At 39.5% G+C, this 27673-nt stretch overlaps 1 protein-coding gene and 1 long non-coding RNA gene across 3 annotated transcripts in view; one reads left to right on the top strand and one right to left on the bottom strand.

The window, feature by feature from the left end:
* The window catches only part of SLC39A12 (solute carrier family 39 member 12), a 36904-nt gene that overhangs the window by 518 nt on the left and 8713 nt on the right, over positions 1 to 27673 (bottom strand). Inside the window, exons 6-8 of the mRNA XM_083580136.1 lie at positions 26665 to 26884; positions 19672 to 19860; positions 19100 to 19175 (exon numbers count right to left, since the gene is read on the bottom strand). Of these exons, the coding sequence (XP_083436262.1) occupies positions 19100 to 19175; positions 19672 to 19860; positions 26665 to 26884 (485 nt within the window). The remainder of the gene's footprint in view (positions 1 to 19099; positions 19176 to 19671; positions 19861 to 26664; positions 26885 to 27673) is intronic.
* Positions 196 to 16935, top strand: LOC310746278. 2 transcript variants are annotated; one of them, XR_014540567.1, is made up of 3 exons: positions 196 to 462; positions 5764 to 5919; positions 13614 to 16935. It is a non-coding gene; the product is annotated as an uncharacterized lncRNA (long non-coding RNA). The 2 variants fall into 2 exon arrangements; XR_014540568.1 differs by having other exon boundaries at positions 196 to 596.

Raw genomic sequence — 27673 nt, 5'->3', positions numbered from 1 at the left:
AACCCTGGGCAGTGGCGTAGCGTGGGTTGTCAGCACCCGGGGCAAGGCAAGTAATTTGCGCCCCCTAACCCGTGGATTTGCGCCCCCTAACCCATGGATTTGCGCCCCCTAACCAGTGGATTTGCCCTAACCCCAGATGTTGCGCCCGGTGCGGCCCGCCCCCCCTGCACCCCCCACGCTACGCCACTGACCCTGGGTGTTGCAGCAGGAAGGATCAAACCCAACAAGGCCTTCCAGATCTCGAGTGCGAGTGAACAAAAAAAGACTGGCTAATCTTCGGAACGGCAGCTGCACCTTCCTTGCCCTCTTTCACTAAGCAGCGTGGAGGACAATAGAGAATTTGATCTTCCTGGGCCTATTCCCCACCACTGTGCCCCCACCTCGAAGGAGAGGGCATGTGAGGAAGCGAGAATATGAGGTGATGGCCAACTCTCTCTATTTCTTCCTGGCCATAGAGAGAAGGTGAGTGAGCAGAGCGCTTCCTTTCGTTTCTGCTTTCTGCCTGGGCCCAAAGAGGGTCGGAAGTGAGAGGCGGTCTTTTGCTGAGAAGTGCTTCTCACAACCACCTCTGGAAGCAGCAGATGCAAGATACAGTGGTACCTCGGGTTACATATGCTTCAGGTTACAGATTTTGCTAAACCAGAAATATTACCTCGGGTTAAGAACTTTGCTTCAGGATGAGAACAGAAATCATGGTCCGGCGGCGCGGCAGCAGCAGGAGGCCCCATTAGCTAAAGCGGTGCTTCAGGTTAAGAACGGTTTCAGGTTAAGAACGGACCTCCGGAACGAATTAAGTTCTTAACCCGAGGTACCACTGTACTGGAGGGAGGTGGTGATTTTCACCAGGACTGCAGTATGTGGGGAAAGGGAGATTTAACCCTTCCCTCTCAGCCACTATCCTGATGTAAATCTACACTCCCCCCCCCAACACCAGCACTACCCGCATGCTGCAATTAGCATTAGGAAATCCTACCGCATAAGCAAACACCTTTCTTGAAAAAAGCCCAAGCAAACAGTTAAAATTCCTGAGTCAGGCATGCTGAGAATCAAGCCAAACATAATGTGCAATTCTTTAAAAGCATGTTTCCTGCTGCCACTTCTATTTTGGAGAGAAAGCAGCAGTTCAGCATTTAGTGGTGAGGATAAATTGTCAAATGGTAGGGAAATATGCTGAGTTAGACCTTTGGTCCATCTATCCCTGTACTACAATATTTGGTGTCCTTCCAGATGTTGTTGGACTATAATTCCCATCACTTCTAGCCACTGGCCATGCTAGCTGGGACTGATAGGAGTCCAACAGCATCTGGAGGGCCACTGCTTCCCCATCCTAACCTTGTTGTTTACCCCAATTGGCTACAATTCTCCAGGGCCTAAGACCAGGACCTTTTCATCCCTATTGTCAGAGATCCTTTTATGTGGTGGAACTAGAGATTGAATCTCATCCTGCATACAAAGTGCACGTTCTACCATGCTATAGACTGGACTTACTGTTGCACTTTAGAAAGTCTTCTTAAAATTATTGGCACAAATAACTCAACCTTTAGCATATTTTAACAATATATTTGTTCATAAGGATCTCCCTCCCCCTGTGCCTATTATTATTCCCCTTGTGCAGTATTTTCCCTTTTGCAGTTTAAATTGTGGCACTGTTGGCTATTTTTATCATAACATGTTGGCTGCTTTTGGATGTGGATTTGTTTTTGCCTGCTTTTTAGTGAATGAATGTGCCAGCAGCTATAAAGTAGAGAGTTTCTTTTACTGACATGAGATAGAAATACTTAAATGCAGAAGCAGTGGGTGTGAAATCCGGCCACACTGTCTGCTCATGTACCGTATTTTTCTGTCTATAAGATGCCCCCATGTATAAAACTCAGATTTAAGAAAATGGCCTCAGCACTATCTGTGTATAAGACGCCCCTAATTTTTGATATAATTTATTAGGGAAAAAAACCTAGTGCTATACATGGGAAAATACGGTAGTTTTTTAAAAAAACACCTCACAGTAATAGGCTTTTGGTACATTAAACATACTGTTGTATGAAGTAACTGTATAAGGAAAGAGTCAGAAGGGAGGAATGCAAAGTAGCTCTACCAAGATGGATTTTGTCATCACTCGTCATTCACAAACCCATATGTCTGTTTATCTCCAAAGTCAAACAAAGAATCTAACAAAATGCTTCTCGGCCTTTTGGCTAAGATCAAGTGTAACAAAATGCAGCTAGTCTCTTTTCAAAGTATATCCAAGGAGAGGTCTAAGGATTTCACAGTCTATCATATGGTTAGCAAGTTAAAATTATGTTTCTTTGCTGTTAGTGTAACCACAGCTTTTAATTAAACAGACACAAATCTTCAGAGCTACAATGAAGTCCCACTGACAAAATGTACCACTGTTAATGAAAGTCTTATTAGTTTCTTTGAAATTCCTTGGACTTTTTTATCTGAACAAAAACCTGAAAATTTGCCTTATTGTTTTTTTTCTATCACCAACTCTAGTGGCAAGTTATACAGCTGTGCATGCAAACCTTCACACAAACCCTATTTTTAAACTTATTTTAATCATATTGTTACAGAACGGGATGGGGGTGGGGTCCCCTAAACACTAAAAATAATAAATGCTAAGATCTGTGATATGAAGGGAGAATATAAGCTGCAAAGGAATTCCTGGGTAGCCTGGCCAAACTAGGGGCCTGGAGAGAGCCATTGTGGGTCGTTAAAAAGACAGTGTAACTTCTTATCCCAGGTGTGACCAGAGTCTGGAGATTTGGAAGGTTGCCAGTGTAACTGCTGGGGGGCGGGCAAGGGGCTTTTGGGAAGAAGGAGGAAGTGAGGCTGAGATCCATCTTTGTGGAGAAGAGAGAAGGTTGCCTGCAATGCTTTGGGCCATGCTATAAGATTTGGACTCTCTCCACACGGACTGTAAATCCTATTTCTTAAAGCATGACAGTCTCTGCCATGTCTTCTGTTCTCCAAAGGGAGAATGACCCTTTGCTTGGTGGCCTTTGCTTGGTGGAGAGAGAGGCAGGCACTGGGCTTGTGTAACAATATTAAAATTATTTAAGTTTTCCCCAGAATTCTTCAGGCACAGCTAATGGCAGACGACAGGTGCTATGGAAAGCAGGATATGGATATGCCAATAGATGCTGATGCATGGAAGGTTATATGCAGAAAATGAGCTTTTCATTCAGTAGCTACTAGCTAAGGGCCAATTCCTTTTTAAAAGTCACTTTCCCTGCAAGCTCTTAGCTGTATGTTTAGTGCAATGAGTCCTCAATGTTGTAGAGAGTGCAAGGAGATTGGATCTTTCTTTACATGTGGCACTGTGGAAAAATATTATGATTTTGGATAGATATCTTTAAGGTGGTTGGTGAGATCAGGGACAAAGCCATTCAGTGTGGTCCTAAACTGGCCTTATTGCCTTTATTTCAAAAGGGAAACAAAAACAAACAAACCCCTGTAGTCATTGACTTCTTTTGGTGGCAGCTAGACTAAGGGACGTGGGTGGCGCTGTGGTCTAAACCACAGAGCCTAGGGCTTGCCGATCAGAAGGTTGCGGTTCGAATCCCCACGACGGGGTGAGCTCCCATTGTTCGGTCCCAGCTCCTGCCCACCTAGCAGTTCGAAAGCACATCAAAGTGCAAGTAGATAAATAGGTACCGCTCCGGCGGGAAGGTAAACGGCGTTTCCGTGCGCTGCTCTGGTTCACCAGAAGCGGCTTAGTCATGCTGGCCACATGACCTGGAAGCTGTCTGTGGACAAACGCCGGCTCCCTCGGCCTATAGAGTGAGATGAGTGCGCAACACCAGAGTCGTCTGCAACTGTCCCTAACGGTCAGGGGTACCTTTACCTTAGACTTTCAGAAGCTGCTAAACTAGTTGCTTACTCATGAGTAGTCTGACCAGCAGTACAAGAACAATGCAACTGGAGAAGGCTGCTGGAGTAGTTTCCACATGCCTCCCAATGGTTTAGAAGCCTAAGAGGAAGTTGCAGTAACGATAAGCCAAAGGCTTCCTCATGAAGGAACAGCAAGCAGACAGAGGTAACTCTAATTCTTGCAGATACAGGAATAGATGGGGAGGGGTAAAGAGGATTGTCTCCTCTCACCCACCCACACACCCCAGTGGAGTTGGCTACTTATTTGACTATCTCTGTCTGATAGGCAGATGGCAGAACTGCATAGTTATGGTATTTGTAATAATTGGGAACCTTTATTCCTACTCTTGGGTTTGTTTCATTCTTACATACACTGGAAGCTGCTTTATATAAGCCAGACCGTTGCTCCATTTAGCTTTAGTATTGCCCATCCTGAGGGCAAAACTAGACCAGATGCCATGTATGCAATAAGCAATCTTAAAAGTAAATTTTATTTCCCCCCAATAATTTTAATTAAGTTTTATATAATTATAACACATACTGCAACAAACGTTGCACAACCAAAAAACAAACCAAAACAAAAACAAAAAAGAGGAAAAAAATACATCTATAAAAAATAACAGCAAACAGATAAACAACACAAACAAACTTAATTATTTAAAAATCCAACCTTATAAACATGTTACTTGACTTCCTCTAGTTCCTCCCTTCTGAATTTCCTTGTATCTGAATGTAACAGCTTTCCAATATCATTATTAAACAACAATATTCCAGTTATAATCAAATTTCTTCACTTTTCTTAGTGTTCTAAATCCCGTTTATTTAAATAAATCCTAATTTAATCCTAGGCCTGTTTGATACTTTCAAGTAACTTCTAATTTTTAATATTACAATATTCAAATACCCCTTGAATTTCCTCCAATCTTCTTGATATTCCTCTTCTTTCTGGTCGCGGATTCTTCCAGTCAGGTCAGCTAGCTCAAAAAAGTCCATCATCTTCATCTGCCATTCTTCCACAGTTGGTAGTTCTTGTGTTTTCCACTTCTTGGCTATTAAGATTCGAGCAGCAGTTGTGGCATACAAAAATAACTTTACATCTTTCTTGGGCAATTCCAAATATCTTAAAAGTAAATTTTAAGTGTGAGGGCCACAGTTTGGATCATGGCCCTGGTAGGGGAGTGAGAGGCAATTTAACCCTTTCCCCCATGTTCCAGTCCTGATATGGATAATTAACACACACATTCACTCGTGCTATTTGTACTGAAATAAAACCTTTCATTTGCACCAGTGGAAATGTTTCTCCCAATGCAAAGCTCAGGCAGTGGGCCTTGCAAACTGAATTGGAACTGCAACAGGAAGCAAAGGATTAAGGCTCCCCAGACTCATGCAAGCATCCCAGTTAGGATCCCAGTCACACTACTTACTTTTTAAAGCTATTCATGTGTGAATGGCATCTTTGTCTAGCTCGGCCAGACTGGAAGCAGCTCTCCAAATTTCTAGACACGAGTGTTTCTGCACACTATCCAGAGATAGCAGAGATTGAACGTGGGGCATATGGTTCTTTGCTAAACATACTTTACATGTTTAAGTGTACACTTGAAATGCCTTCCCTAATAATATAATGTGGTCCTGAGAATACTAATGAGGATAATGCTTAAATGAGCTTTATTGGAATGGAAGAGATGCAGGTTACAACACACAGGAAATGAGTTCGGGCAAATAGGTAGGATTTATGCCTATAATAATAGCTGAGTGGTGCCCAGTTTGGTAGCAAGAGGAAGGGAAGAGGGGCATTTTTTGTTGCTTTGGATGTGCTCTTTTATAAATGCAAAATAAACCTGTTAGTGCTGCTGTGTATTCTCATAATCTGAATGACTTGTTCTTCCTTCTCAGGTCTCCTTTGAAGTTTATCAAACTGACTCATTTGTCACAAGCAGAACCTACAATTAGCATGTTTCTGCAAACTGAATAGTGGCATGGAAAATTGCACACTTTCCTCATGGTGAACAAGTCAGATGACCATTTTGCTATGAAGAGGGAGCCATACAGGTAGGAAATGTTAGATTTCTGTCATGATAAATGGAATTGTTAGCACTATAGTGGGAGGAGGGTAGGTTTTCATCAAAACAAATTGCACATATGACTGGGGGCAGGGGAAAGCCTTCTAAAGCACACAAAGAAAACAAGTGATGAGTGAAAATACATAAGGCATTTCTGACATGTTTTCTCTCAATTATATGCTTGGCTGAAGGAAGGATAAAGGAATTATTCACAGTTAACTTAACCTGAATTATATGTGAAGAAATTGTAAATTTTAACTGATCCTTTCCGTCCCATTCCTGATCATCTCCTGCTTCACCTTCGTCTTTTCCCCACCTAAAATTTACCCACATGCTCCTTTCTGATCACTGTCCCGCTTCTCTGGAAGGGGGAGCTGGAAGGGGTTTATCAGCGGGATGAGGCATTGTACACACACTTCCTATAGCTATGGATAGGTGACTGTGAAGTTCAATTTCTCTCCGTTACTCATTTTTCTAATCTAAAGTTCAGTTCTCTGCATTTGTACATCATTTTGGATTTTTTTTTATTAAAAAAGGCCGTAATGAAAATCCATCAGCATCTTAGTGAGAATATCACTTACTGTATACATTTTTATACAATTTTGAATAATATACTCATTTTCCAAAACCAATTTCACCTTAAATAATACACTTTTATGTTATTTGCACAAATATATGCATTTTTATGGAGAATTCAGAAGAGTGTTAATTTCAAAGTATAGTTGTGTTTCAGTTCTTATATTGTTTTGGAGAGAGTGAATTATATAAGTTCACCTTTAATTGTGAACTTCCGCTTCCATATCTATAGCACAATACTTCTGTTTCAGGTCTGAGTGTGGGAGAGGCAAAGTGCTGTTCAGGAGGAGCTTATCTCTGAAACATGAAATAATCCTTTGGCAGTATTTCAGTATGAGTGGGAAAATGAGAATACCCCTAAACATTTTTTTAGAAAATAAAAGCACTGCACATAATAATTTAAAACATATAACATTGTACTGTATTATGTTCCTGGAGACCATGTACCTAATTAGAAAACCCTAGCTAAATTACACTAGCATAAAATATTTTTATTCATAAGCTGAATAGATAGAAAAGTATAACTCAGCTTTTGTTTATGGTGCTTAGACATTGTGAACCTGAATGTTGTGGCTATCTTAGGTTGGGCAGGTAGCATCAAACCTTTTTAAAAAGAACCTTTTTAAAAATTATGTTTCATGATTTATTACCTAGAGACTTGAATGTGTAATAGGGTCAGGAGGAGAGAGATTCAAATAATGACAACCAGAAAACTTCATTGTGAGATGCAAAGTTAAAACTTGGGGCTTATCTGAAGCTAATAGAGAGCAGAAGCACCATGGCAACAGGGACAAAGTAACACTCTCAGTAACACTCTCAGTATAGAGCTTTTATTCCCCACAGGGTGTAAGACATTGCTTGCCTATTCACAACATGTAGGAAGGAAGGAAGATCTTTCCTTTGTTTTTACTTTATGCATTTTACAGCATTCCAAAATCTACTTTATGCCATATGAAATAATGTAAACAAGTAAACAACGAAAAGTGATCATAATATCTAATCTGTGGAATCAAATAGGGAACAACATTGAGATAATTATCAACTGCCAACTGTGTATAAATAGCTGTTAGTTACAGAGAAAGAACAAACTGAATCTAGAATAAGCAGTTTGAAGTATAGTCCCTCAAATTTTAAGAAACCTGTTTTTAACAGCATTCCTCATACAGTATTTACCTTAAGAATTTATTTCTCTTAAAATTTTTACATAAACAGAAATAAAAGAACAATAAATATTTGTTCTTTTATATAATAAAGAAAGAACTTTTCTTTATAGAGTGGCTGGGGCAAGGCAGGGTACAAATAACAAATTATCATCATTATATATAATAAATATAAGCAGTTAATAGCAGCAAGATTATAGAAGACAATAATCAGTTCTCACTGTTATCTAAAATAGTGTAAGTATTAAGGTTTCTATTATATATATAAACAGTATTTTACTTTTTGATGTATGGTAATCAAATCAAACTTTTAATGTGCTAGCCAATGACCATGACAACATCCAAAACATTGACAGAGACTAAATATACAATAAAAATATACAACCATCTAACACTGATGTCCCGTTGGGCAGGGAGAGTGCTGCTCTGACAAATTTATTCTGCACCATTTCTAGTCCTTTACTGGCTTTTATATTGATACCCAAAACCTCTGTACCATAAAGCATCTGGGGAACCAATTTACTAGTAAAAAAAATTAAGAGCAGTTACAAACAGCTTTCCACCTACCATGAAATAAAACTTCATTAGTGTCTCACAAGCTTTCTGCACCTTAGGTTTGCAGCCTTGATATGCCCCTTCCACCACAGTGTCTCAGTGAAAAGGACTTCAAGGTATATAAAGGAATGCATTTGCTCTAGATTCTACTGCTCCATTTTCTATTTGAATCTGGGACTATGCTTTCCAAGAACCATAATTTTGATCTTGGAGTAATTCACGGAAGGCACATCCTGCTAGCAATACATACTGAAGGCTGCCAGTAGATTATTGAGACCAAAGCAGGAGAGTGATAGCAGCACCATGTCATCAGGTTATCCGTCTGTTCCTGATTGTTTGGACAAGGGAGTGCACCTGTGTTAAATATGGCGTCTTTCATTTTTCATTTATTATCAATGGGGAAATTGGGCAGCCTTGTCGTGTCCCTTTCTCTATCTTAAATTCCTCTGTCACCACATTATTAACTATTAGTTTAGCCTTTTGTTCTGAGTAAATTGCACCTATACCATTTTCAAACCCTTGACCAACCCCCATCCCCTGAAGATTTTTCTTCATGAAACTCCAAGAAATATTATCAAAGGCTTTCTCCGTATCTACAAAGATTAGGACTGCTTTAGTGTTAATGTTCACTTGCAACTTCTCCAAAATGTTAATTATATTCCTCGTGTTGTCAGACAAGTGTCTACCTGGGAGAAAGCCAGCTTGGTCTTTATGTATCTCCTCCACTAATACTTTTTTTAGCCTTTTAGCCAAGATATCTGCAAAAATTTTGTAATCCACATTAAGCAGGGATATGGGGCGGTAGTTCTTAAGTTGTGTCTTTTCAGACTCAGTTTTCAGTATAAGTGTAATATAGGCTTCCTTCCATGACTCTGTCACTTTTCCCCCCTCCAAAATTTCATTGCAGACCTCCTTTAGTGGTTGAATTATCCAATCTTTCAAAGATCTATAATATTTTGAGGTTAAGCCATCCAGCCCTGGAGATTTGCCCAACTGCATATTCTGGATGGCACCTTCCACCTCCTGTTCTGTTATTTTATAGTTCAACATTAACTTATTTTCTTGAGAGATTTTTTGTAGTCCATTTGTTTTTAGAAATTGATTTATGTCAGTTTCTTTCTGTGGCCCTTGTGTATATAACTGTTTAAAATACCTCTGGAAACATTTTCTAATTTCCACTGGATTCTGTATATTCTTTCCTTCCACTTCCAAATTGGTAATAGTGTTGAGTTTTTGTCTTTTTTTTCATTTGCCAGGCTAGCAGTTTCCCACATTTGTTAGCCGATTCAAATGTCCTTTGTCTCATCTGTTTGATTTTCCATTCTATTTCCTGGTTCATCATTTTCATATATTGAACTTGATATAACTTTATTTCTCTCAGAATCTCTTGTGACTTTGGTTTCGCTCTCAATTTCCTCTCTCCCTCTTTTATTTTCTCCAAAATTTTATCTTTTTTCTCATTTTGAGTTCTCTTCTTTATTGCATTCTGTTGAATTAGAAACCCCCTCATAACCGCTTTGCTTGCGTCCCAGATTACTCTTTTTTCCATAGTAGTGTTCATATTTATCTCAAAATAGTCTCTCAAGGTTTTTTTGGGCCTTCTTAGTAACCTCTGCATCTCTAAACAAGGTGTCATTCATCCTCCATCTAAAGGAACCAGTTGGTGTTAGTTTCATGTCCATTCTCACAGCATTATGGTCGGAGCAAGTTTTAGGGCAAATTTCCGCTTTTCGAATCTTGGGAGCCAGTCCTCTAGTTATCCAGATTTGGTCAATTCTTGTCCATGTCATTTTGGCTTCAGAGAAGAAAGTTCCCTCTCTACCCAAGGGATTCTTTGTTCTCCAAATGTCAATCAAGTCCATATTGTCAGTCATCTCAAAAAAAGTTTTTGGTAGTCTGCCATCTTTAGTAACTACCTGTCTCTGTGACTTATCCATGTTTGTAGATACCACTCCATTCATATCTCCCATCATAATAATGTTGTAATCCATATAGTCCAACAATGTCTCATGCAACTTCTTAAAAAATTCAGATTTCCCCTCGTTTGGTGCATATACTCCTACTATCAAAAATTTCTCTCCTTGTGTTTGGATTTCAATTGCCACAAATCTTCCTTGGTCATCTTTAAAGATAAATTTCGGTGATAGCCTCTCTTTTGCATAAATTACTACTCCTCTCTTTTTGACCTTGTCCGATGAAATAAACTCTTGACCCAATCTTTTATTAATCTATACTTTCCTATGTAGCCTTATCACATGTGTTTCCTGTAAGCAAATCAAGTCCAATTGTTCCTTTTTCAATAAATGAAAGATTTTTTCCCTTTTCTCCGGGAGTTAAAGCCATGAATATTCCAACTTAATATTTGCAGAGACATGGTGTATTTATTTTGCTTTTCCTCCAACTGCACCCAGTAGTTGTTCTTGTTCTGTCGGTGGTATCACTTTCTCTAGCTTGTCCAGTCCCAAAGGTAGTGGTACTATGTCTTGTATTCCTGGTTTTAATGCTCTTGGCTCTTCTTCAGCTTCTTTTTGCAGGTCTTCTCCGTGCTCTCTCAAAAAATTTTCTTTATCTTCCACTGATCTTATTTTAAACTTTCTCCCTTTAAAGGTAAAGGATAGGCCTTGGGGGAATTCCCACCTAAAAACGGTTCTATTTCCTCTCAACAGGGCCACCAGATCTCCGTAATTAGCCCTAAGATCCAAAAGGTATTTCGGGATGACCTTAAATATCTCCACTCTTGATTCATGTATTTCCAAAGTCTTCTGGAAGTGCAGACTCAATATTTTGTCTCTTTCCTCTTTTGTTCGGAGGGTAATCAAACAGTCTCTCACCCTGTTCTTTCTCCCCCCTCTTCCAAGTCTAAAAGCGCTTACTATCTTGAAATCTTGCTTATCTGAGTCTAAGTTCCAAAAGTCTGCAAATTCCTGCGTAAGAAAATCACTCAAACTGTCTTTCTCAAGTTCAGGTACAGCCCTGATCCTTAAATTTGTCTGTTTTTCTTTCAATTCAATCATAGACAGCAATGACCTGTGATCCTCGAGTTGCCTACATATCGGTGGTATCTTTTCCTCTACAGCCAATGCTTTTTCCTTTGCTTCTTCAGCTGTCTTTCGATTCGAAGTAGATTCCTGCAGCAGTTTCTCAATAGATTCTGTATTTGAGTTCACCTTCTGCCCCAAGTTATTGATGCTTAAAGTGTTTTGATCAATTTTAGTTGTTGCTTCAGCAACTTGTTTGCTTAATTTTTCCAAAGATTCAAAATTTTTTCCTAATGCTGAAGCTAAACCCTCTTCAGATGCCATTCCTTTTAGCCCAACTTGAGCAGAATCTTCCCCTAGTGGAGCAGAAGGGCCAGATGCTGATGCTCTTCGCTGCTGCAGTCTAATTTTACCCGATCTTGTTGATTTTTCCTGAGGCAAGTTTGCCATAACACTTTATCTATGGATCAAGGTCAGTCCCACGGTTAGAGCTTGTTTTGTAGTGGAAAATTCCCCTGGCCAGTTTAGAGAGGAAAATTCCCTGGCCAGTTGTAGCAATTTCAAAGTTCCTCTAGGGGGACACAGTAACAGTCAAAACTTGTTACAATAAAGTAACTTTTCCAACTTTCCCAAATCCCCCCTTTAACGAAGTAAGCAACAGTTTCAAGTCCGGAGAAACCCTTCAGAATCAAAGTATCTCTCTTACAGAGTTAGCTGTCAAAAAGTTGCATTGTCCATAAACAGCGCGATTCACAGTACGGCAGTTCTATTGCCCCTTGGCAGTCCGTTCCCAGGCATTAAGTGGTGGTCTTTGTTCCCTTTTCTCTCTTTTTTTTTGCAGGCAAAAAATACTTCCCCCTTTTCCCTCCCCTCTCCTGCAACTCAGGGAGGGAGTTTTCTTATACTGATGTTAGGATTTGAGTCTTTTTAAAGCGATTTTCAAGGTCTTGGCTTAGACAGTCTTTGCTTTGATCTGTTTACAAGAAACGGAAGGCGGACTTCCTGTTTACACCTTCCCGCTTCGGTGCCAAATTAATACTTTCCCCCCCCTTATTCCCCCAGTCTTTAAACTTGACCTACTCACGGGTAGTTGTTTGATAGCCGAATTGTCACAGGAAAAAGGTCAGCGCTCTCCGGCAACAGCTGTGCGGCTTCACTCCACGGAAGAAGCAATTGACTCTCAGCACCGCGCCAGACACCCCGTTTTGCTCCGGAGCCCGTAACCGGGCTCCTTTGCAGATTGGGGGGGCGCTGAAGGTGCCCGCCAAGTCCCACGGTCACAGGCTTCACCCACCTGTGGTTTCAGAGGGGTCCCCGCTTCGCCGTAGCGGCAGGACCCGATTTCCGCGGAGCTAAGTCCCTCGGAACTAGAGGGATTCCGCCATTGCCGATGGCGCAGCCTCCGGAAGTCCCATCCAGGGGTTCTTTACCTTTACCTTTTATAGCCCCTTCATACAGCACTTCTCATCTCCGTGTTATTGCATCCTAAGTAAGCCAAATGGTAACTTCTGATAGCTTCCATTTGTGAGACTGAAATTAAATGGGAGCTTTAAGCCTCACACAATTGCTCTGCAAGCAAGAATGAACAGAAAGTTCACTCATAGGTTTGTTGAGGGCTGTTAGTGCCTTGCTGTCCCTTCAAGTACTGATTGCAAGACTGATTTGTAGAGATGGTTGCTAGTTCACAGAGACAATAAACATCGAATCTACACCATCTATGCAAATATAGGCAAATAATTGTATTTGCAGAACCAAGGATCATAATAATGTTATCCTGTGCATAAATCACATTACGGGTTCATGTTAAGAGCATTTCTGCTGTACCAACTGTCCAATTTAATAGAAGTTTAAGAGGTTTTTTTGTATTGTGTTGCTGTGGCCACATCCATAAAAATTGTGCTCCAAATTCTCCAAGATATTAACACTGCTGGAGTCCCTGTTCCAACAGTGATACTAACTGAAGGGACTGTTCTCTTGATGCAGTGAGGGAGTCTCACATACAGCTTCTATCAACACTAATCCCTATCCATTGAGAGCAAAAGAAGATTAGACTCCTGTGGTGATTCTTTCCAACTGAAATTCAGATTGTGAGGGAATCTGTAGTGTAATCAAGAGAAGCCATATAGAGTCCTCATTTTTCTTGTACAGCTTGCAAATGAATTACTGACAGAGGGAAAGGACTTGTGCTGAAACCAAACCAATTCATTTAAGGAGCAGCATGCTGCTCCCTGAAACAGTCTAGCGTATTGTGTGAAGTGTCAAAGGGCCAACTAAAGCATGTACATTCAAGGCAAGGACAATGGGCCTGAAAGGGGTGATGATGCTAAGCTTCTTGGAACATCTGGTAATTAATCTTAGTTTTGGAAGCTTTGTAGAGTATTGGCTAATGTAATTGCTATTCACTTTCACTGCAGGAAAATGTAAAACAGCAGACAGCCAAAAGACTTGTCATTATAGTTCCCCAGATTTCTTATACAGTACTAGCAGAAAGAAAGAGAGAGAGAGAGAGGGAGGGAGAAGGAAAGAAAGAAAGAAAGCAAAAAGAGTGCAAAACCAACGTTTTCACATAAGATAAGGGGGCAAAGTGATGCAAGGCACACGGTAAAAAATAATAATAAATCTATGCAAATATGTTTGCCTCTCTTTCAAATCAGAGGTGATAGAACCATGTTTCCTAATACCACAAAAATGTACCTTATTCACTTCTGGCAGGCTACTGGTACAACTTTTGTCTGGTGATTGAGAATCCCATATGTGGATAACTGGAATTTGTGCTTTGAGTTGTTCACAAACTGCTTATACGGCCATGACAATCAAATCACAACAGTTAGCAATGTGGACACTATTGAAGCAAGGAATATAAAAAAGTATTGAGGTAGTTAGCCATCCAGACACTTTCTCATCTCCGTATAAAACTAAACATATGGATCTAAAGCAGAGATTTTCAGCTTTGCAACTTGTTCTTGATTATCAAATTGTTCTCCTCTATTTCCCTTCAGAATCTGCCTCCTTAGGTTATCAGTCCAGGAAGGCTTCTTGCCTTGTGTTTTTCCAACGGTATAATCACATTAGCACTTATGCCACATCCAGTGCACTCCTGCTGCTAATTTTTGAAACCGCAATATGTTGATCCATATTAATCCTGTAGTTCCTTGACAAATACTGTTGCTTGCTACATTCCCCCCAACCAGCTTTAGTTTGATTAGAAAATAGGGTATGTTCACATGACCACTTGTTCCACGTTCTAACAGCCATTGTGCAAGTTCAGGTCACCACGGAAGCACAGATGAGAGCTTAATGAATAGGAGTTCCTGTTGGATTTTCTCTCTGTTTGTGAGAGAGTCATTTGTTCCAGAAACAGAGAAGAACAGAGAAGAAGTTTCAAGAAGAAGCAGAAGGCTGAGATTGTTTTGTCTATGCAAGGACATTTTCTGTGGGAACTGTTCTTTGGACATGCGTAGTGTGACAGGAAATACTGATAACAAGAGTTCTGTGTAACTTCTTGTAAGTCACTTGCTTGCATCTTACGGTGAGAGAAGTAGAGAGAGAGTCTTGGACTCTTGTTGGACTCTAAGCTTGCCTTGACCATGGCAGTGGTGAATGTCTGTATATATTTGCTACCAACATGCTTTTATGCCTGTCAAGTAAACCTCTACACTTGACTGAATCTTTATGGCATCCATGAGTATCTATTGCCTACTGTGTGTACCTTCAACCCCAAAGATGCTTCCAAGAAAGGAGCTGCATTGCGATGTAACTCTGCTGAGTATGGATACTGGCACACACATGCAGTGAAATTGATGCCCGATCTCATCCTTCTAAATCATCCATCAGAGGTTTATGAATTGATCCAACAGTTCCCTGTGTGTATTGAGACATTCCCATCCCCTGCCTACTGTGGACAGCTCCATGCAAATGCAGTTTGAAATGACGCAGGGGAAAATGACCTTGCTGCATTTCAAGCCGCTAATGTGAACATACCCTAACTGAGTTAGCTTTTGATCCTCAGCTAAAAATTTGGCAAGTTGCTGTCAAGAATCAGCTACTGAGACACATTATAAAATTCTTCAAGCCAATATGGCAAATTTATTTTCTCAACCTCCTTTCAATTCCTACAGACAATATGAATAGTTTAATCCCTATTAAAGTGTGACTGAAAATGCAGTTTGCATTCTAAACCTTACTATTATTTTTTAAAAAAACCTTCCCTCCCTGAATCCCAGCCTGATCAAGGACCCTGGATATGTTTGTAAGATGTAAGGGGGAGCTTAAGGAGGTCTAATATTAAATTAAAAACTACATTCAAAAGGGATCCCAACTATTCCTAAAATACAGTTTGTTAATGTTGTGGAATGGTAAAAATTCTCTGCTCACAAGCTTCTTAGTTCTCTTAGTCTGAACACACACTCTCTCCCCACAGTCCACACACACACATTAGCTCACAGCTCAGTTCAGTGTAACTTCTCCCTCCACAGCAAAGCTGTGTCCCAAAGCATGTAAGACAATGCTGTCAGTTGGTGGGTCCTAAAAAACATGGTGCACCTTTTCCTCTATTTCATCAACCAGCTAGGCTTGACTACAAGAACAGCCTTCTTCCTCTGATCATCCTTGGGATGTTCAGGCTGCTGATCTTCTGGTGTCTCTGAGTCTGTTTTAATAGGATGAGGGGGAAATGAAATTTGCATGAATATTAGCAGCACATACTCTTTCTTGCTTGTAGGGTGGCCCCAAAAGAGGAAATGGACTACCAAACAAAGAGGTCATAAGAGGGCATAGATTTGCATAAAATTTACATATGCTAACTTTTCATTATAGAGCCAACTTAGAAATAATTACTACAAGTCTGTTAAAAATGTAGCACTCTATAATGGGGAAAATAGTGACTAAGTTACCTGCTCAGGTGCTATCCAGGTACTAACTGTTGATGGCTCCCAATCCCCCTTAGAATTCTTTGTCTAGACTTGGGCCAATCAGACCTTCATACAGGATGTCTTCAAAAGGGGGCTGTCTGCTGTAAAGTAGGATATATAACTACAAAATGTCACTTGATTTCAACTTCACTGGAATGCTAATATGTTATGAAGTAATATTAATGTCTCACATTTGGATTGTCAGTTGTAAAAATACCAAATTTTCAGACATTTCTAGTAATTAGGATGCTATAGATTATACCTGTGCCAAATTTCAGTTTTCTAGCTACAGTAGAAACAATGTAACCTTTTTAGGGTACTTTTTTGTCTGCTTGTTTAGAAGGAGAGATTTTGTCTTTCATACTTTTCTATAGCCAATGTAGCATAAAATACATGCTTTCTGTTTTCAGCTTTCCAGGTAGTTTAGAGGTGTCTTAACTAGTTCCATTTTGATGAAGACATACAAGTGTTCCATTGGCAGATTTTTCTTTTAAAATTGCATTTTGGGCTGTATGTTTACTAGAGTTTAAGCTTCATGTCTTGGGTCATCTGAATGGCCTAAGCACAATGGCCTAAGACACTAAGCACAACAAAATTTCCTCCTGAGGCATTATCACAAATGGGTTTTGCATAGAAAAGTGGTTGAATGTTCCACAACAAGTTCTGGAAATATCTCAGGTATTGTGAACATGGCCAGATAGGTTTGTCAAGAGAGAAAGATCAGATGTTTCCAATTTTATTATTCAAGGGCTCTTGGCAGCTTTTGAGCAATCAGCCTGAAACATCGTTATTAAAACTGCAATAAAATGGTTCTGGTTTATTACAACTGTCTGCATTTGTTTGATCTGCTGTTCTTCATGAAGGTTCAGTATACAGTTTAACATGCACACAGCACTATGAAATAACCCTTTCAGCTTAAGAATGCATGAAGAAGAAAATGAGATTGGTTTAGCATGGATATATGTGTGTAGTTCAAATGCAGCATATGCTAAAAAGCTTCATATTTTCATTGTACTGATGGATTCAAAATTGTCTTTTTAGGCATCCAGTTTGGAATCATTAAGTTCTATTATCCTAGACCAGTTGGGTAGCCATATGCATCTCTTGGCACGGGAAAAAAGATGTTTGACTGGTTTCCCGGTATTCTTGAAATAAAATAAAATGGAGAAGGAATAATAAAATATTTGATAGGGCATTTACACCAGGATAAATTATATGAAAAGTGTATTCAATTTGCTCTCTTCACCCTAGGCCATTAGTCATACATATCATTTATACTCTGAGAATCTATTTTACTTCATCACTCAACACCATGGTTTGCTGGAAAACGTCTTAGTGGAAAACAGCTAGCCAAGTAAATCCTATCCCTTCCAAGAGAAAGAGAGATCTTTTTTCAAATTCTCTTCCAGGATTTGCATTAACGTGACTAGAAGCTGGAGGTGCCACTACGAACAGACCTTGCAAGCCCAGCCCACAAAGAGGAATGCCCATTTACTTGCCTAGTCTTGAGAGTCCAGTCATTTGCCACACTAAGTGCTGTGCCCACCCCATCCTTCAAAAAGAAGGTTCTGGAGACATGCCACTTGTTAGGTCAATGTCTTAGCTTGCGTTTGTTGTTGTTGTTGTTGTTTAGTCGTTTAGTCGTGTCCGACTCTTTGTGACCCCATGGACCAGAGCACGCCAGGCACTTCTGTCTTCCACTGCCTCCCGCAGTTTGGTCAAACTCATGCTGGTAGCTTCGAGAATACTATCCAACCATCTCATCCTCTGTCGTCCCCTTCTCCTTGTGCCCTCCATCTTTCCCAACTTTCCCATCTTTCTTGCGTTTAGCTTCTTGTATACCTGCTGTATCCTGTAGCAGTACCTTGCTTATGTACCATTCTTATTTTAGCATTTAAGTTTTTTGATAGTCATCAAACTGGGAGTTCAAGTACTTCAGTGAGGGCTGGCACAGTTGTGCACCCAATTATATCATTGGTGTCTGATTTGACTCATGATTGGGCTTAGAATAAACTACTAAACTACAATAAACTACTGGATAGTAAAGATCGAACCTGAGAGCATTCATGTTCTGTTACTGAGCTACTGCTTTCCCACCATACTGGAAAATACTTTATTCTGGCAAATTGGTTACAAATTAAAAAGAGGGAACTGTGATTTTCATCACTAATTTGATACTAGTCATAGCTTATTTTGAAGAGTCATGGGAACTGTGATTTGCTGAATGAAAGTAATGATCAATTTCACAGTGCAATTCATTTTCATATTTATTTATTTTAACATTTATATTGCACTTTTTTGCTAAGGAGCTCAAGTTGCCATACATGGTTCTTCCATACATGGTAAGCCTAAAACTACACACACCAATCATATACACACTTCCTTGGGAATGTTCCAAGGAACTCATTTGTGCTTAGTAGCCTTAGTAGAAATCCTCAGGATTGTACTGCGCAGTTAGCAGACCTCTTCAGGCACTAACAATGACGGCTAAATTGCCACATGAAGGGAGGCTGCTTGATGGGAACAAGCTCACTAGCTCTAGTCCTCTGTTACCATGCTTGCCACTTGTCATGAGTTGGAATAATAATAATAATAGTAATAGTAGTAGTAGTAGTAGTAGTAGTAATAATAATAATAATAATAATAATAATAATTTATATGTACCCCACCCATCTGACTGGGTTGCCCCGGCCACTCTGGGCAGTGTTTAACATATATTTATACATAATAAAACATTAACTATTAAAAAGCTTCCCCGTACAAGGCTGCTTTCAGATGTCTTCTAAAGGTCATATATTTACTCATCACCTTGACATCTCATTCCTTCTTTCCTATCATAAGATCAATATGATCTTGATTTCTGCACCAAAAGCAATCAAACAATGCTTGCAATCCAAAGATCCATTATTGCCATCAGCCTACAAGTCATGCCCATGTACAATGTGAGAAGGTTAGAAAGAATATAGTTAGAAGCAAGAGGGAGAACCAACCTAATAGTAATCCAAGGTTCTGTAGCAGAAACATCAACCAGGGCCTCTGTGTCTGGATGTGAGTCATTTCAGGAAGCTAAAAAAAGAATGAGGCAGCAGTAAGAGAGCCAAATATATTAATATCTGGGACTGTGGGTGGGGCAGGCTGAGTCTTATGGGAAACATGACAAACTTCATTAGTAAAGACTTTTAAACCCAAGGTTTCTAAATATAAGATTCAAATCTGTAGTAAGCTTGGAACATATTTTCTACTTCAACAAATGAGAAATACAATTCCGAGATTTCAGCTCTTACACCATCACTATAAAGAATTACTGGAAGTTTACATGCATAGAGTTTTGAAAGGAATCCTTCCAAGAAAAGAATGTTTGATGAACACTTTCCTTATAGCAGAAAGTCCTATTTTGGTTGGAAGTGGGTTTGTTACACAAGAGCTGCAAATCAACTTTAATTGTGCAACCTACATTTGCTGTTACATAATTGAATCCTACCCGAAATTAGCAGTAGTCCAGAAGCATCCAGAGACTTGATCCAGTAGTGCAGCACCATATTTATGAGCTAAGCTATCCAACTGTTGGACGCTGACAGAAAGTCAGTGTGGTGTAGTAATTAATGCAAGGATCTTTTGATATTGAAAGGCCAATGTAAAGTCTTATGAAAGCAGTTAGAGCACTTAAGAAGTTCATTAAAATGGCAATCTTTGAAGAAAGACCTGTACTTAACAGTACGCAAAATCTCCTAAGGAGAGGAAGAGCGACATAAAATATTAATTAGCCCATAAAAGGCTGGTACTGTTTCACAGTAGTGGCTACAATTAAGATGGACCTTTCTGTGCAAAATGTTACACCATTTCCATATGTGACATTGAAATTACCTTTCCCTTATATTCTTTATGTGAATGCCTGAACATTTTTTAAAGCGAGAATTAGGGGGAAGCAAGGGTACGTTCTGGCCAAAGAAGGTTTTATATTTGCATAACAGCGCAAAACCAAAATGCACTTACTAAGGAGTATGTCCTCTTGTTACTTCTGAGTAAACGTGCATGTAATGTACTGTAATTTGTTCTTAAAGGGTAAAGGTAAAGGGACCCTTGACCGTTAGGTCCAGTCACGGATGACTCTGGTGTTGGGGCGCTCATCTCACTTTACTGGCCGAGGGAGCTGGCGTTTGTCCACAGACAGCTTCTGGGTCATGTGGCTAGCATGACAAAGCCGCTTCTGGCAAACCAGAGCAGTGCACGGAAACATTGTTTACTTTCCCGCCAGAGCGGTACCTATTTATCTACTTGCACTTTGACGTGCTTTCAAACTGCTAGGTTGGCAGGAGCAGGGACTGAGCAATGGGAGCTCACCCCATTGCGAGGATTTGAACTGCCGACCTTCTGATTGGGAAGCCCTAGGCTCTGTGGTTTAGACCACAGAGCCACCCACATCCCAATTTGTTCTTTAATAACTACATAGGGATCTCAGTTCCTAGTGTTCCAGCCTGGCTCGCTGACAAAAGTTAATGTGCGTGCTTTCCTTCTGAATTCCCAATCTTTCTCACTTGGAAATGTGATGCAGAATCATATTACTACATCCCATGTGATCTACAGGTCCTTGTTAAGAAGTGATTCATGTTGGGAATTAGAAGCTTAGGACCCAGTTCTGACCTTGCACATTGGTTTTTAAAGGTCATGTGAAAGATCACCTATAGCAGGCATGGGGAACTGGAACTTGCCAGTGGGGCAAATCTTATCTCCCTCACTTTCTGGGGTTCAACATTGATTAGTTGGCTCTATCAATCACACAAGTAACAAGTAACAAGTCTCTAACTCACCAGGGGTTTTAGACCCACCCATTGGCTACCCTCACCTGGTTCAGAACCTACCCCCCCCTTAGCTTTCTGGTAGTTCTTCACGCTTGGTAACATTGGCAGGCTTCCTAGATTTCTTTGCCAAGTTACAGACTAAACCTAGATGTCAATTGTATATCCATTAAAAATCATGAAAAGCACATTAGAGCATAGAACAAGAGTACCACGAAAATAAAAGATTCTCTTTACCACTTTAAGTTTGAAAATGGCTATGCACATTAGCTAGTTCAAAATCTTAGCATGCCACACCTGAGACTGTTCTATTGAGATAGATGTATATGTATATGTATATGTATATGTATATGTATATGTATATGTATATGTATATGTATATGTATGTGTAATGGCTGTAGTAAAAGACAGCACTAAATGGCCTTAACATTTTGTACTTTGGCATGCAGGGTGATGGAGCTGCTGAGCACCATAATAAGCTCAGACTAGATGGAAAACAATTTGTTTTCCATGACTTTACTGTATTTGCTAAAGATAGACCATGGAGAAACAGGCAGAAATCACTGTTACCATTGACCAGTACTGCAATATTAAGCAAAAGCCATTCAGCTGATGGTACTCTATTCCATATACAGTGGCACCTCTGGTTAAGTACTTAATTCGTTCCAGAGGTCCGTTCTTAACCTGAAACTGTTCTTAACCTGAAGCACCACTTTAGCTAATGGGGCCTCCTGCTGCCGCTGCGCCATCGGAGCACAATTTCTGTTCTTATCCTGAAGCAAAGTTCTTAACCTGAAGCACTATTTCTGGGTTAGCGGAGTCTGTAACCTGAAGCGTATGTAACCTGAAGCATATGTAACCCGAGGTACCACTGTACATACTTACTATGGCGTTGCTGCTTATAATAGAAAATAGTAAAATAAGTGCTTATGGAAGTAACCTGTATATAGATGGCTACTGCTTGTAGTCAGTTTCTTAAGCTGGAAAAAGTGACAGTATGCTAAGTCTGCTTAATGCATGTCCCAAATTAAAATGGGGAATCAAGTGGTTGTTGCCTTACATGGAAACCAAATACAAAATAATAAGAACAAAGTAAGGACATTGGAGAAGAAGAGGTAGCAAAGAGACTGAGAAGAAAAAGATATATAAGGATAGAACACTGAGCTTTTTTAAAGCTGATTTATATGTATAGTTGCAAATTTAGATCCATTTCAGAAGAAATCCACACTATAAGTAATTTTTTTTGAGGAGGTGGAGGGTTAGGGCTTCAGTAAAATATTCAGTGCTTGGACCTGTAACAATCCATTGGGGGATTTATATCTCACTCCTGGCTGCTGGAAAGGAGGTTCTAGTGTAAAAATCCACATTTGAATAAGAAAAATGGTGTTACACAAGTCCTTAAAGGAACCAGTTGCTGCATAGTCTTGAGATGTTCCACTTGTGCAACCATTCTACTTCTAATGCAATAACTCTTGGGTCACTTCTAGATGACCTGTTTATTGAGCTTTTGTTTATGGAGAGATCAGATAATGTTGACTGTTTATTGAGCATTCATTCTGATTTGTTAGCAGGGAGCTTAGCTAATGCTTCAAAGCAAGTGCAATCTCAAGCTTTCCAGTACATTTTCCTGTCACTTTCTTTTTTGCAAAAAAGTCCTATTTGGGGGCTGGGGCAGGTTTGTTGAGGTTGACCTAATCACCTATAAATGTGCAGTCTAAATTTAAAACTTAAAAATAGCCATTGTTTGGAAGCACCCTTAGAAGTTGTAGCTAAGTATGTTCTGTCAACCTTAAACTGGGCCATAGCATTGCTCTTCAGCTACTAGAAATGCAGAAGTTGGAAGCCTTTCCTGTCAAAACTGCAAAAAAGCAAAAAAATCACATATCTATTTCTTTGATGCAGAGAGAGATGATGAGATAAAGGAGGACACTTTCTTAGAATTATCCCCAATGCAGGCACAATTAGATTGAAGCAAATTACTGTTCTGTTACCTAATATATGTTTTATGTTATTAGAGTATGATGATTGAACAGCACAGAAACAGCCAAAGATGGATTAAGATAATAGCATGGAAACTAGCCCTGAAGAAAAGACAGCATTATGCCATCCCTGAAATGGATAGCAAGTCCTATATGCCAGGGGACCGCTAAGGATCATACCAGAGCATTTAGGGGTCATGTTTTGAAATTTCCTAGATTAAAGGAAACTGAAATGTATCATTACGAGATGCAGTTATATACCTATTTGTTTCCATCTGGGCTAAATGAAGTTAGACATAGGGATGGGTGAATCTGTCAATTTCAGTTTCTTATTTTTCCAATCTTAATTTCGCCAAATTTCCACATCAGTTTATGATTTTTAAAAATATATCCTTTTGAAAATTCATCAGGTTCTTTGTGTAAATTTCTCCTAATGTACACATTTTTACAATGTACTTTTCCCTAATATAATTCATTTTTGTATATTATCTTCAGTAATATGTGTATATTTTGGTACACATTACTTGGCTGAAGAACTGAATTGCAAAATCCAGAGAATTACTAAAGGATGGTTCTGTTTTGGTTCACATAGTGTTTTTGAAAGTATGAAAGTATGAATTAGATCCCTTTAAGTGAGAACTGAATCAAATTTCTCTTCCATCCCTAGTTACACATTAATTCACCCTGCTCCATTAGTTCAAAGACTTTCAGAGGAGCTCAGAGTTTTAAAATGACTCTAAGAACAAAATGTAAAGCACAATAAATAGGTAAAAGCAGTTGCAGTGGTACAATCAATAGAAATACATACACCTCTGTGGATAAAAATACTGAAAAATATGACGTGTATCTGGCTCCTTCTGCAAGGTTCAAGGTATTACATGACAGAGATATGTTGTATGTGTGGCAGGGGGAGGTTCCCTTAACCCAAATTTTAAGCATCCTTCATTAAGATTGCAATCTGATCCATGCATGCATTTGTGCTGTAAGATGGCAATCCTGAATCGCTAGGATTCATTTTTACGTCTGAATCAAAATATAGCTTTGATTCCTGGATCAAAATTTTGTAATGAGAATTGAGAGTTGTGAAATTAAATTATTTTTTCTTTTTAAATGGTCAAAATTTAAGTCCTTAAGGTTCTACAAAAAAGCTTATGGCATCAAGACATCGCAGGGTGGGATGAAAAACGGCAGTTGGTTTTTTTAAGTGACAAAAATATTGGTGGGCAGATATGCTCTATAAGCCGTGGTTAGCCACCCCTAATACCCATAATTTAATGGAAAATGTCATTTTATAGCCATGATGGGTAGCATAGAATGTGATTATGTAGAACTGAACCCCTGGATTGTTAAGCCCAGTCAAAGGCTACTATGGGGTTGCGATGCTCATCTCGCTTTCAGGCCGAGGGAGCTGACGTTTGTCCACAGACAGCTTTCCTGGTCATGTGGCCAGCATGACTAAACTGCTTCTAGCACAGCAGAACACCGTTATAGAAACCAGAGCAAACGGAAATGCTATTTACCTTCCCACCGCATTGGTACCTATTTATCTACTTGCACTGGCGTGCTTTCAGACTGCTAACCCCAGAACCCCAAACCACATAAATCACTGGCCCCCTCTCCTGAATCCGCCTCCAGTTCCCCTGCCTTCGTCACACACTCGTCAGAGCCCTGCCAGTCCCTGACAGCAATAGTTTGGTTGATCATGGGCTTCTCCACATGGTTACATGTGTATTTGAAACTGCTTATGTCTCCATCTAATTAGCAGCATTCATATCAGGCTGGTGGGTGGGCAGGTGGGTATCCAAGGCTTGTGAAGGAACAGCAGCCCAGGCCAGTCAGTGAGCAGCCAGGCAGTTGGGTAGCCCAGGCTACCAAGTGGAGGTTTTACTAGATCTAAGGGGAGGGGAGAGGTGGTAGTTTTGGCAAGGTTTAAAGGAAGGAAGGAAGGTAGCTTTGAAGAAGGAGCACAGGGATGGGGGTGTCTTTGTCAAGGAGTAAGGAGATTGAGGATGTCTGTGGCAAGGTATGAAGGAAGGAGTAGGTGGCTTTGGTGAGAAGGTTAAGTGGAGTTGGCAAATAAAGCAAGCAGGGATGCAGCCCCCAGTTCTTGATAAAGTTTTACACATATTAATATATTAATGGTAGTTTATTTTACTAAATTTGTTTGAAATCATTAGGGTTGCAATCGTGTACACAAAAGCTTGGGATTAAGCCTCACTGAAGTCAGAAGGACTTACTTCCATGTAGACTAGGCTTCCTCAACCTCAGCCCTCCAGATGTTTTGAGACTACAGTTCCCATCATCCCTGACCACTGGTCCTGCTAGGTAGGGATCATGGGAGTTGTAGGCCAAAAACATCTGGAGGGTCAAGGTTGAGGAAGCCTGATGTAGATATACACATACTAATTGCACTCTAGGCCAGTTTAGTTTGTGATCATTGTCCTAATGGTGTGCTTTAGAAGATTTGGCAGAGAGAAATCATTTTTCTTTGTACATTTTCCTTTTGGTGTATTTCCAGTTGTTGAAGATAAAACTATGTCCTAGTTCATCATCAACAATCCATTTAATACATGGGGCAGGTTTTATCTCTTGGTCCTCCTTGTCTCTAAGGAATATACTTGCATTGTTACATTGCAGAATTCTTGGAGGCACTCGCTAATTACAGGAAATGTTTTAATGTCAACATATTCTGATTCTATATTTAAAAAATTAAGGGCAATGTTTAAAAATAACTTAAGGGAATTGCAATCCTTAAACATCCTGGTTGAGTTAATAAATGTTAAGTATGGGTTGTAGTGAAGACAGAAGTGCCTGGCGTGCTCTAGTCCATGGGGTCACGAAGAGTCGGACACGACTAAACGACTAAACAACAACAACATGGGTTGTAGTGACTGATGAACCTACAATTTGTCTAAACTTGTGGTGATATTACCAGCAATACATAGAGATAGAATTACCATTTCAAATGCTTAATGACAAGTAATACTCTTATAATCCAGAGAACCAGGAGTGAATTTGTATCAGTGTCGTTCAATGAACTCTTGTGGAACTGGTAGTGGAAGATGTGTCCTACAATGCAGCACCATGATAAACTGAAGATTGCATTACTGTTTAAGAAAAATGATAAATATAGGTAGCTTGATATAAACAAGTGAGATATAACAAGTGGGAAGCTCACATGTACCCCTCACGTGTTTTGAAACCTCACGCACCATGTCTACACTTCCTGCCACCTATAGCAGCAATGCTTCCCTGTCGTTCAACTATTTGGATGGCATAGAGAAAGGCTTTCCACCCATGCTGATTTATGTGGAGAGTTCCTCCACATGGGGAGGGACTCTGGCTCACTTAATGGTGGAGGTAGGACTATTCCACATTTCTGTATAGTTCTTTTCACATCCATTTATTTCATATATTTGTATACTGCTTAATACTTAAAATCATCTCTAAATAGTTTAGAAAACAAAAAAATACAACATAACAATGAAACTGAGAAATAAAAATACAATATTAAACAAAAGTGTGATACAATGTAATAAAACAATAACATCCCAAAAACAAAAACCTACCAGCATATTTTGAAACATCTTTAAAGTCAGGGGCTCCCCTCTCTCTTCAGTCTCCCTCTTACCTGACTTACAAAATACTCAAATTCTGCCTTGCATCTAGAAAAATCATAAAATACTGAAGTTTAGTGCGTGTGTAGAATGTGTTTATTTGGGGAAGGAATCAGCAGTTTTAATGTGCAAGAACTGAAACTTAAGGAAATACAAATATTACCTGTGGAATAAGATGTAGTAGGACATCTCCAGAAAGAATTCTTACAGCTAACCCCACAAATAGCTGTAAAATGAGGGTGTAACATTCTTGACAGGTATTAAATAGAATGAGAGTTGTGCCAAACATAGATCCAGTTGTCATAAGTAAAACTGCAAGAGTGCTATAGCCATATTCTGTAGAAGAAAAGATGAAAGCAATGCTAAAAATAATTCTTGCATTTCTGTTGTTAAATTAACTTGAAAGCTCAGATTTTGAAATCCAATTGTCAAATAAAAAAGGGGGCAAAGAAGCACTTCATAAAGTGAAAGTAAGTTCCATGAATTTCAACAGCATTTCCATTAAATAGGATTTTTGCCTGACCCAGGGTACAAACCATAGGTCAGAGCTCATATATGCTGGGAGGATTAGGCAAGACTGTGATGTAAGGCAGATGAAACAAAGCACAGTACAGCAAAGCAAAGCAAAGCAGAGAGGCTGAACAAATGAGCAGGTCATCTTGCAGTAGGCAAAGTAAAATTGGGAAAACAGGATCAAGTGAATCTGAAGGTTATATGTTAGCTATGCCTAATGTAAGATAATACACTAAACCATTGGAGGCAAATGTAATGCTTGAATATATGTGCGTCTTACAAGTAGAGAAAAGGTGATAGAACCAGTACTTTTGTTATCTCGATGCTCATTCAAAACATTAAAAAATAGTATATGCAATCATTGTGCTGTTAAATAGTGAGAAATGAGACAAGGTGGAGAATGGATTAAAAGTCATATCAGTTTTTTATTCCTGAAAAATAACGTATTGTATCAAAATAAATAAATAAAAATTTAAAAATTGGCCAGTAGCACCTTAGAGACCAACTAAGTTTGTTCTGGGTTTTCATGTGAATGCACACTTCTTCAGATACCTGACTTTTCATGCAAACTTAGTTTGTCTCTAATGTCTTTTATTTTATCAACTATTTTCTTGAAAATTGATGGCCTAATTGTATGGCATTTTATCTGAAGGAAGAAA

Source organism: Podarcis filfolensis (genome assembly GCF_964270895.1).
Source record: "Podarcis filfolensis genome assembly, chromosome: 12".
NCBI classification, from domain to species: Eukaryota; Metazoa; Chordata; class Lepidosauria; order Squamata; family Lacertidae; genus Podarcis; species Podarcis filfolensis.
This window is presented reverse-complemented; position numbering and strand designations above follow the sequence as displayed.